A 12,627-nucleotide genomic window follows, 5' to 3' on the forward strand; every position below is an offset into this window, starting at 1 on the left:
CAAGATTTTGGAATGTCGTGGTTTATTTGAAGTGAAGCACGTGCGCAAACCTAAATTGAAAACACGCATTAACCTAAAATTAAGGGCTAATCACGCAGGCTGGCAGACGAATCAACAATTTAATAGAACTTACGTGACCCGTACTTCGTCTACAGTGGTGCCACATATTGCTGTTGTACTAATGTCTCCCACGGGCCTCGGTACTTTTGTTAGTATAACGTGTTATATTTCTTATACATCCAGAGTTGGTATTAATATATCTTTATACATTTGTTATACATTCAGAACTTGTATTGATATAGATAGTCTTTGATTTCTTATATATTCAGAACTTGTATTAATATAATGTTTACATTTCTTATATATCCCGAAATTGCTTTTATATAATTTTTGCATTTCTTATAAATCCAGAACTTGCTTTTATAATATGTTTGCATTTCTTCTAAATTCAGAACTTGTATTAATACAATCTTTGTATTTCTGATACATCCAGCACTTTTCAATATAACCGTGATACATTTCTTAAACACCAAGTCTCTGAATTCTATTTTTCGACTTTGTTTTAAAAACTCATCTTCCTTGACGTCTTTCAGCTTATATCACCAACACACTGTGAGGAGACAGCACGACACATAACTACAGAGACACAGGAATGTGACAGCGACACATTTTATTTTGAATTCACTGACACATCTTAGTAATTTTGTTTTTTAAAACGAGTGGGCATAATTAAAGATGTAATATTTCTAAATGTTGAATGAAATGATAATAGAAAATAAGATGAATAAATTAAAATTAAAATACAAAAAGACATGAAATTTAAGGACTGTAAAACACTTTAAAAATGGCATTATTATCTAGTTGATCTGTTGATAAAAGAGGTATTTCTAAGATAGCGACATAGTACAGTAGTATCTTAAAGTTTTGATATGATTTAATATTTGGTTTTAAAAATCAATTACAGATTAGCATTATATTACAAAAATCCCAATAATTTCATCTAGTTTTAAATATATTTAAACAATTTGATTTAATATTCAAATATATTATTAAAAATACGTTAGAAATAGTGCTTTAAAAAAATCACTGAGAAAAATAAAATAAACCGGGAGTGATCTCCCCTAAACTTTCTCGAATATCTATCTATATATATACTACTAAAAGTCAAGTTTGTTTACATGTTTGAATATTTATTTGTTTGTTTGCCTGATCGAAAATTGTGATATGTTCGACTCCATCTGGAAAGCTGTAAAATGGTATGCAGGTAGAGAATAATTTTTTAATGCAGACAGACTGTTGATCACAAATTTATTTAAAGACGTTAATTAATTTATTGATTTATTCCTACGCAGAATAACCCATTTTTTTTTAAAATATTTGAAAAGCCACTAGACTCGGCGGGACCGTGACGTCACAGGTTTTTGTTTACTCTTTAGTACAATAAAATGGCGGCGTCTATTGAAGAAAATTGTGTTCCCATTCAAAAGTTTAACGCGTTCTAAATCTAATTTTCTGTCGGTCATAACTTTAACAATACGTCCGTTTGCTGTATTTATTACGTTCCAACACTTATATCAATTTTCAACTGTCTTTTTCATTTAGTTTTACGATAAATTTCTCTAGATCTAAAGATCAGCTATCGAAGGAAATTTATGAATCTAGCCTAGATCTAGATCTAGCCTAGATGTAGGTCACTAGATTCAATGTAAATTCTACATCTAGAATCTATTTCAGGCCTTAATTATTTTATATAAATCTTTGTTTGGCTTATTTAAGATAAAATTTAATTTGAAAGTTAGTACTACTAGACTTATTTTTAGATCTAGATCTAGAATCTATACGCGTAAATCAAGTTGCATAAGGAGACACATAGTATAGTATAAAAATTCACTTGTGACGTCACGAGTAAATAGCTAAAATGGTAGCGTAGTCAGCTCTCATGCAGGAGGCACGGGTTCTAGACCAATATGTCAATGAAATTTTTTTTTTCAATTTTTTTTTTAGATGTGAATGATAACGTTGCCTATCTGAACTTGGCAAGATACAGGGCAGGTGAAGTAGAGTTCATCTGTTTCTTTGTCCTAAGCATATGAAAGGATAGTGTGGTCAGATACATGCTCGGCTGGAATTGTTTTTTAAACGATAAAAACATGTTGTCTGAGACTTGGCAGGACACTGGGCAGGTGAAGTAGAGTTGAGTAGGTCACCTGTGACGTCAGTTTATGAAGGGATAGTCCGAAATCGGTGTTTTCGGTGTTTTTAAAAGATAAAAAAACATATATTTGAATGTGGGGTCTGTTTTTTGTGACGATAAGTGACACTGCAGTAGCGTACCGAGGAGGGGGGGGCGGTAGGGGAGGGGAGGCGGGGGGTGGGGAGGGGAGGCGGGGGGTGGGGAGGGGAGGCGGGGGGGGGGAGGGGAGGCGGGGGGGGGGGAAGGGGGGGGGAGGTGGAGGGGGGAAGGGGGGGGGGACATATGTTGGGGCGCCAAAATGGTTTGGAAAAATAAATTGATAGGTTGAGGGGGGTTCAAATCGAAAGTTTGAGTGGGGGGGGGGGGGGGTGGTGCACATCAAAAGTTTGAGGGGGGGGGGGGTTCAAATCGAAAACTTTGTCCCCGGGCGCCGGGAAGGGTCGCTATGCCTCTGAGTGACAGACGTGATGTTTTTTGATGGATGACCCCCGAAACCCACAGTTATCCAACGGATGACGGGTATTCTAGTATACTACTAAAAGTCAACTTTGTTTACATGTTTGAATATTTATTTGTTTGCCTGATCGAAAATTGTGATATGTTCGACTCTATCTGGAAAGCTGTAAAATGGTATGCAGGTAGAGAATAATTTTTTAATGCAGACAGACTGTTGATCACAAATTTATTTAAAGACGTTAATTAATTTATTGATTTATTCCTATGCAGAATAACCCATTTTTTTTTAAAATATTTGAAAAGCCACTAGACTCGGCGGGACCGTGACGTCACAGGTTTTTGTTTACTCTTTAGTACAATAAAATGGCGGCGTCTATTGAAGAAAATTGTGTTCCCATTCAAAAGTTTAACGCGTTCTAAATCTAATTTTCTGTCGGTCATAACTTTAACAATACGTCCGTTTGCTGTATTTATTACGTTCCAACACTTATATCAATTTTCAACTGTCTTTTTCATTTAGTTTTACGATAAATTTCTCTAGATCTAAAGATCAGCTATCGAAGGAAATTTATGAATCTAGCCTAGATCTATAGATCTAGATCTAGCCTAGATGTAGGTCACTAGATTCAATGTAAATTCTACATCTAGAATCTATTTCAGGCCTTAATTATTTTATATAAATCTTTGTTTGGCTTATTTAAGATAAAATTTAATTTGAAAGTTAGTACTACTAGACTTATTTTTAGATCTAGATCTAGAATCTATACGCGTAAATCAAGTTGCATAAGGAGACACATAGTATAGTATAAAAATTCACTTGTGACGTCACGAGTAAATAGCTAAAATGGTAGCGTAGTCAGCTCTCATGCAGGAGGCACGGGTTCTAGACCAATATGTCAATGAAATTTTTTTTTTCAATTTTTTTTTTAGATGTGAATGATAACGTTGCCTATCTGAACTTGGCAAGATACAGGGCAGGTGAAGTAGAGTTCATCTGTTTCTTTGTCCTAAGCATATGAAAGGATAGTGTGGTCAGATACATGCTCGGCTGGAATTGTTTTTTAAACGATAAAAACATGTTGTCTGAGACTTGGCAGGACACTGGGCAGGTGAAGTAGAGTTGAGTAGGTCACCTGTGACGTCAGTTTATGAAGGGATAGTCCGAAATCGGTGTTTTCGGTGTTTTTAAAAGATAAAAAAACATATATTTGAATGTGGGGTCTGTTTTTTGTGACGATAAGTGACACTGCAGTAGCGTACCGAGGAGGGGGGGGGGGGGCGGTAGGGGAGGGGAGGCTGGGGGTGGGGAGGGGAGGCGGGGGGGTGGGGAGGGGAGGCGGGGGGTGGGGAGGGGAGGCGGGGGGGGGGGGGGGGAAGGGGGGGGGGGTGGGGAGGTGGAGGGGGGAAGGGGGGGGGGACATATGTTGGGGCGCCAAAATGGTTTGGAAAAATAAATTGATAGGTTGAGGGGGGTTCAAATCGAAAGTTTGAGAGGGGGGGGGGGTGCACATCAAAAGTTTGAGGGGGGGGGGGGGTTCAAATCGAAAACTTTGTCCCCGGGCGCCGGGAAGGGTCGCTATGCCTCTGAGTGACAGACGTGATGTTTTTTGATGGATGACCCCCGAAACCCACAGTTATCCAACGGATGACGGGTATTCTAGTTCTTATATAAAATAACAGGGGATGGGAACTCGGGCTATAGACATGATTTTTAATCCATTTTAAATACTTAAAGTTTTAAAAATAGAATAAAATCTCGTAGACAAATTAATTGCACACCAAGTGAACGCCCAATAAAAAAGCGCATAATAGTGCGCAATATTATTAGTACTTTTAAAATTTACATTAGTTTTTTGAGAAATTGGAAGTAGCGTAAATTACTACTTCCAGTCAACGGAAATTACTCAAAATTTAACAGAAGGTAGAGGATTAGATCTTTTACTTACATGTGAAATTTCATTTATCTATCTGAAATAGTACTCAAGTTATAGGCTTTTAAAAAATTCAAAGTAGGAAAAGTACCACTTCCGGTTATCGGAAATCGCTCAAAAGTTGATACGGATCTACGATTTTGATAAAATACTTATATATGAAATTTCATCAACCTAGCTGTAACGGTACTCAAGTTATCGTGTTTACACACGGACAGACACACACACAGACAGACACACACACACACAGACATACGGACAAGATTGCAAAATTATGTTTTTCCGTATCAGTGAGGTGTAAAACGTCGAGATCTGTAAAAATCTCGATTTTTTTTTTTTGCACGATTACAATACTTTCTCTATACTACGTATATACGAGAAAGTAAAAATGAGATAAAAATCTACGTTCGAATAAAATAAGATTTATTTCCCTTGGCATCTAGCATGAAAGACGACAGTGAATATCGCTTGAACTGGAATTAAAACCCGATTCCTTCGGCTGACGGACGCGTAGCCCTTATTTCTGTTTTAGTTAGCGGAGACCCCACTAGCCCGCCTTTAACACCAAGCCGACCGTAAATGAAACTTATTTACAAGCCGACACATCTTTCTGGCCATCTTCCTGTTCTTACAGCTGACTGACTTGCCAGACTGGCCCGCATTTATACCTTACACTTACCCATTATTCAACCTTCAAACTTTGTTTCATTTTCAATTCCACCCCACAGACCTCCCGCCAGCCTCGTAGATTGTATGAAGACCTGTCTCCCTCCCTTCTCCTCCCCATCTTCTCCCTACCTCTGCTCGACACCCTCTCCCATCCCTTGCAGGCAATGTGAAGACCTCTCCCTCCCTTCTACTCCCCACCTCCCCACCCTTTCCCATTTCTTGTAGACAGTCTTAAGACATGTCTCGCTCTCTCTTTCTCCCCACCTCATCCCCACCCACCCCTTCCCTTTGCAGACCGTATGAAGACCTGTCTCTCTCTCCCTACCTCACCTCACCTCATCTCACCTCCCCCCCCCATTTCCTCCCCACCTGTTCTATCTACCCGCCCCTACCCTTTGCACACCGTACAAAAATTGTCTCCTATTCCACTTTTGCTACTCATTTATCCCCTACCTTGCAGACAGTATAACGACGTGTCTCACTCCCCCCCACCCCTCAATCCGTGTGAAGACTTATCCCCCACCCCCCATAGATCAACCCTCCTATCTCCTTGTGATTGAATTAAGATACAGGCTTATCTCCTCACCCTTTATCTTTATGTTGTATTCAGCCCTGTATGTCATTTCTACAGTCTCCCATAATGCAATACGCTGCAAGATGAAATCCATTACTCAGTAGATATTTGTCAAACATCTCTTATTCCCCAGTAGATTGAAGGCGAATCAAAACCCTTCCCCTGTAACTTTTGAGAAAATGTTCCCCATTCCCCAGTATACTATAAAATTACCTGTTCCCTGATACAAGTATCTAAGCTGTTAGTTCTTTATACAATCATGTCCACCATCAATTAATCCACCAATCCATCCATCCATTCACCAAAAAATCCACCAATCCATCCATCCATTCACCAAAAAATCTATCAATCCATCCATCTATCTATAAAAAAATCCATCCCATTCTCATCCATCCACATATCCATCTACCTATCTATTCAACACATCAACCACCCTCTCATCCACGCATCTATCCACCCAAAAACCAAACCATCCATCCATCCATCTAAAAGGAAAACCATCTAAAAGGAAACGTTCTCATCAATATTCTATTCACAGTGTTGGTTTACATTTAGTAATGTCGTCTGCATTCCGTCACAAACATGACGTCATCGACGGGAATTTCCGACCATTTGTATACGTGTGTATGTGTATTTTTTTGTTTGCCCTTTTCTTTAAACCAATCGTCTGGACATCCTGTCCATTTGTGAATCAATCTATTTTCGGGAACTGGTGAATCTTCCACCCTGCTCAAATGAGTTGTCACCCCTGTGTTTACAGCCTTGTAAGTGTAAGCTGTATGTAAGTGTAGGCTACTTGTTGTTTAAAGAAAATGGGCTTTAGAAAGTGTAGATCTCCTTTTACTTTGAGAAACATTGCTTTTGTACTTTTATATAAAATATTTTTTGTGCTTATTTAAACTTCTTCATAACGTGTTTGCGTGTAGGTTAGTTTAGCGAATATTGAGACCCTAAAGTCCACTATAAAATTATACCCGGTAATTGCCTCAACCTTGTTCCTGTAAATATTGTAAGTCGTTAGTTTACAAACAAGAATTCTTCCTTACCTTATGGTGACTTTCTTGTTTTCTTGTGTGGAGAGTTTGTTGCCGTTGAAGAACCAGTCCAGTTCGTCTGGTGTGTGTTCTAGACCTGTGGCATTACAGATGAGATAGATCAGGCCGTTCTTCTCCACAAACTGGGGGCCTGTGATCTGGATGTCTGCAAGTAAACAGGGACATCATCTTTAGGGGAGTTTGTACTACAACCACAGTCGCCATTGTGATTTAAAAATATAATGTCTTAAAGGTGATCAGTGAAAGTGTAGACTAGTGTAGTCAGACACAGGCACACACACACAGACACACACACACACACAGACACACACAGACACACTCACACTCTCACACACAAACACACATACTTAAAGGTGATCAGTGAAAGTGTAGACTAGTGTAGTCAGATACAAACACACACACAGACACACACACACACACCCACATACGCTCACACACACACTCACACTCTCACACATAAACACACATACTTAAAGGTGATCAGTGAAAGTGTAGACTAGTGTAGTCAGACACAGACACACACACACACACACACATACGCTCACACACACACTCACACTCTCACACATAAACACACATACTTAAAGGTGATCAGTGAAAGTGTAGACTAGTGTAGTCATCACAAACACACACACAGACACACACACACACCCACATACGCTCACACACACACTCACACTCTCACACACAAACACACATACTTAAAGGTGATCAGTGAAAGTGTAGACTAGTGTAGTCAGACACAAACACACACACAGACACACACACACACACACATACGCTCACACATACGCTCACACATAAACACACATACTTAAAGGTGATCAGTGAAAGTGTAGACCAGTGTAGTCAGACACAAACACACACACAGACACACACACACACACATACGCTCACACACACACCCACATACGCTCACACACACTCACACACAAACACTTACACGCACGTAAACACGCACACCCTAACAAGTGCATTACATCAGATTATTGTAGCAGTTTGTTTCTGGAAAAAAAATGAACAGGTGATTCCAGCATCAGTTGGATTTGGGGTAAAAACATCTTTTTAAAGACTTCGGTAAAGGTTCGTGTAACAGGCACCAGACAATACAAGTATTATAATACAAGCTATGCCAATACCCCAAAACAAGAAAAATCATGCTTGCCCTTAATTAGGCAACCCTTGCTTCTTCCCCTCCCTAATTAATATTTCCCTTCATTACCCAAACAAGACAATTTTTACAACTCCCGTTTCAAGATAATCTCCAGTCTTCTCCATTCCAAGACACCCCTTCATAAGACAACCCTTCCGACCCCCTTACAAGGCAACACTCGTCAGCCCAACCATAAGACAACCCTTTCCATCCCAACCACCACCCACTTCTAATTACGACAAGCACCGAATGGATTAATTATGTTATATTTTACGTGAAAGATTTACTTTCAAACATCAGCAAACTGTTAACAAAATCTAAAAGAACACAAGAAAGAAAAAAAAACACCAAATTTCAATTACAATTCTTTTAACCATTACCAACACACACACAATTAGGAGAAAAAAACAATATCAGCAGAGGCGAACATTTTAAATTTGGACCGGAACAAAAAACCTATTTTAATCAACAAACATCTCGCCTGAGCAGCTTCACGATGAATTCCGATTCAACTTTTTATGTCGAGTTGGCAAATGAGATTTTTTTTTCACCAACTGGACCGAGATCTCGTGAAAATATAACGCCCTCTCTCGGATATTCAACTATGTGAACTAGAGTTATGCCGTTAGCTATAAAAACATGCTAGCACTTCAGGTATTAATAATTGTAAATTACAAACGTTTTTTTTTTTTAAAAAGAAGTGCATTTGATTGTGTATGTATGATAAGCAGTGTTAGACTAAGGACAGTTTGCTTATATAGGTACACGTTTGTCGAACGATTGCTTGATTGTGCACCCTTAGTGTGACCAAATGCCGGTCCCTCGGCGATTACAGCATGATATATTCAATAGTTGTGTAGCAATACGTCCCGGGGGTGAGGGTCCCAGACTGGAACATGTGACAGGAACTGTCTGGATAGTTTGGTTCCCTGTGGCCGACATGCAAGCACGAGCGATGAGGTCGTCTGCCAAAAACGCTGGAAAAATGACACGGTAAAAGCCAGGAGGCCACGCCACCAGATGTAGGGCGTTATACGTATCAATGGATGGTAAAAGCCAGGAGGCCACGTCATCTGATGTAGGGCGTTATACGTATCAGTGGATGACACCCTTAGTGGCTCCTGGATACACATCAAATCCCTGGACATCAACCCTTGGACATTACCCCCCGCTGATATAAATCTTTAACCATAGCCCCCCACTATATAAACTCCAGGACTTACCCTTCCCCGACAAAAATCCACTTTGGACTTAAGCCCCCTTTGACACCCCACCCCCCTTCCCATAGACAAAAGCCCCAAACCCCTCGTTTGGTGTTTTAAGAAAAAAAACAACCTGCGATTTAATTATATATTTTTTGTTCAATGGTTGTATGCGGCTAATAGGTTTAATTGATGGTGGGCGGCTGAAATATTAACTTGGTCAATGGATGGTAGATGGCTAGGTATGATAGTGGCTATGGATGGTAGGAAGATATGGATGGTAGTGGCTATAGATGGTAGGTGGTTATGGATGGTAGGAAGCTATGGATGGTAGTGGCTATAGATGGTAGGAAGCTATGGATGGTAGTGGCTATAGATGGTAGGTGGCTATGGATGGTAGGAAGCTATGGATGGTAGTGGCTATAGATGGTAGTGGCTATAGATGGTAGTGGCTATGGCTAGTAGTGGATATAGATGGTAGGTGGGTATGGATTTTAGGTGGCTATATATGGTAGAAAGTCATATATGGTAGTGGCTATAGATGGTAGGTGGCTATAGATGGTAGAAAGCTATGGAAGGTAATGGCTAAGGGTGGTAGGTGGCAATGGATGGTAGCGGCTATGGATTGTAGGCTATTAATCCACAATATGTTGTGGTCCGTTGAGTCTACAACACCTCTGTATCATATCTATGGGTATGCTGAAACTGGTAATGTAAAATGCAGTAGTGCTATTGAAGCAGTATCTTGCCAACGTTGAAAGATTGAGTGTACAATCCATTCACAGCCAATCACCCAACCTAACCGGTCTAACCAGGTTACCCCATCGTTTTTACGAACACCCACTTAACCAGAAATGATCCCCCTCCCCCCACCAGCCTGATGCCAAAGACCGATCGACCCAGTGTTCAAACTGATCAACTGGGCATGTGTCCAGTCTTCAACCTCGGACTCGCCTGGGTATTGACAAGCAATCGATGGTGTATCATCTCCACCTAATCTGGAATCATCCAAGTGGCTCTGGAAGGCCAGGCGACCTTGAGGGGTCACGATTACGTCAGGGCTGCTTACGTGTACATCAAAGCGAATGGTGAACTTCAGACGAGTTTTTTTTTTTTAAAACGTATTCTATGGCGTTAGCTCACAGGCTGTTTTCATACATCTATGTATGCCTCTGTGTGTGTGTGTGTGTGTGTATGCGTGTATGTGTGTGTATGTGTATGTGTGCGCGTATGTTTTTATCCTTAACTGTACTTTTACCCTGAAGTTCTAGAGACCCGTCTATATATACATATAAAATTAAAGAATACATTAGATTTTGGAGAGGCAACAACCAGGCAGGTTGCAATTAGGCGCCCAGATTTCCCCTGTGTCTATCTTAGCACAAGTGATCTGTTTGGTCGTCATAGACAGAGGGTCAGAGGTACTACTTGATTCAACTGTCAAACCGCACCAGGCGCATTTGCCAAAGTCCCAGCGGTCGGATGAAGCGTTGCACCCCCACCGCCGTGAGCATTATAGCGCCTAAGTTCGTTTTAAAGAGCACCTACACTAATGACACGGAGGGCCACTAAATTCAATGACTAAACCGAACCAGGAGACGCACCCGGCGCTCTGTGGTAAGGTAATCGATCGCTCCAGAAAGCGCCCCGCTTCTAGTACCTTTGAATTTCTTTTCTTCTAAGATTACAGCAACGCGTGACGGCTTCGCTATTTACAAATAAATTCCCATTGCTAATACATTTACCTCATGACGTAAATAATTAGCGTCCATTGTAAATTATATTCAGCAGTTGTCCGAAAAAAACCACCGAAAATCAAATGCCAGGTATGCTAGTAATTATGGTGCTCTCCCTATAAAGTGAGTGATCGGTATCAATTTTTCAGCAGATGGATGATAGTGGCCGCGATGATTGAGTGGCTACAAGGCAACAAGCAGGAAACGATCCGGGAAACCCCGTTGCTAAATGTGTGCTGACATGGGATGACGCTGTGTTGGATGGGTCGGAACTAGAAAGCCCATAAGCCATTGTTCATACATTAATATCATGTCTGTTTTCAGCTAGCGAGATCTTATTTTAGAGTAATCTTAGGTGGACTATAAACATCATGGCTTATTTTAAATGTTATCTTATATACATACATATATACACACAAATATATATATATATATATATATATATATATATATATATATATATATATATATATATATATATATATATATATATGTAAATAGTGGTTGTGCTGAACATTGTACACAATATGCGGAGGTCATTGAAACAAATGAACTCTACATCATCTTTTATCTGCCCAAGTGATACGGGAAAAGATGATGATACTAGTTCCTAGAAGGTTATTACGACGAATAACTGGTTAGTTATTAACAAGGGGCTTAACCATTTCATTAAGTATAAATATTGCAAAAATAATTTTTTTATTTGTAATTCATCAAATAGGCCCTACATCGTAAAAGTTGCATTTATATAATAAAATAGTACACAATTGATTTTGAATAAATAAGTAAATGCATAAGAATTTAATAAGCATTTCTTGTATATGCTAAAACGGCAGACCATGAAAGTACAATATTTTTGAAAGATGTTAGTTTCCTTAACGCTCTAATCAATGATAATTCTACGGAATTCAGAACCTAGATTCTAGATCTAAATTCTGCTCGCAATTTTCTTTCATCTAATGTTTAATCAAAATATTACTAAAGCATGGTATAGCGGTAGAAAGCTAGACTGCCAACCCGAGTGTCAGGTTCGAATCCGGATTCAAAATCAGTGGTACGGCTTGAGTCCACCCAGCTCTAATTTTTATCCCTAACCTTACGTTAAGGAAACAAAGTTGGCTGGGCATAGTGTTGACCACGCTATCCCCTCATATGCCGAGGTCTCTGAAGCAGATGAACTCTACTTCGTCTGTCCCATGTGTCTTGGGCACGAACGGAAAATGATGAAAACAATATTTATATAATTTCAGGCATAGAACGAAACCTAAGGATTTTACAACTGTACATAATCGAATATTTACATTTTAAAAAAGTTATTGTGCCGTGTTACTTACTTCTTTTACATACTTCAACATACAACATAAGATCATTTCTTTGAAACTGTATAGAACTACAAAAATAAGTTTTAATTACTATTTTAATGTTTAAAATAAATTTATTAAAAAAAAGAAAGATAAAAAAATCTAATGTTTTAATCCTTTCCTTGTCAACCCACCCTAGCGATAAAATATAGACCTACACATCGGTATTTATTTTATAATTTACATATTTTTTTCACTAGAGGTTTTAATTACTTTTTAATTACTCATTCGCATTTTCTTGTTTAAAAATTAAATTGTAATTAGGTGTTTTGTATTATATAAAAGTGAGCCATCTT

General features: G+C 39.2%; 1 protein-coding gene across 2 annotated transcripts in view; it reads right to left on the reverse strand.

The window, feature by feature from the left end:
• The window catches only part of LOC131946550 (leucine-rich repeats and immunoglobulin-like domains protein 1), a 186,316-nt gene that overhangs the window by 9,699 nt on the left and 163,990 nt on the right, over nucleotides 1-12,627 (reverse strand). For both annotated transcript variants that reach the window (XM_059307400.1, XM_059307399.1), the window contains exon 5: nucleotides 6,871-7,024. In XM_059307400.1, coding sequence (XP_059163383.1) covers nucleotides 6,871-7,024 — 154 coding nt within the window. The remainder of the gene's footprint in view (nucleotides 1-6,870; nucleotides 7,025-12,627) is intronic.

The sequence above is a fragment of the Physella acuta genome, unplaced genomic scaffold, assembly GCF_028476545.2.
Source record: "Physella acuta isolate Inbredline_101_S28 unplaced genomic scaffold, ASM2847654v3 ptg000562l, whole genome shotgun sequence".
Classification (NCBI taxonomy): Eukaryota; Metazoa; Mollusca; class Gastropoda; family Physidae; genus Physella; species Physella acuta.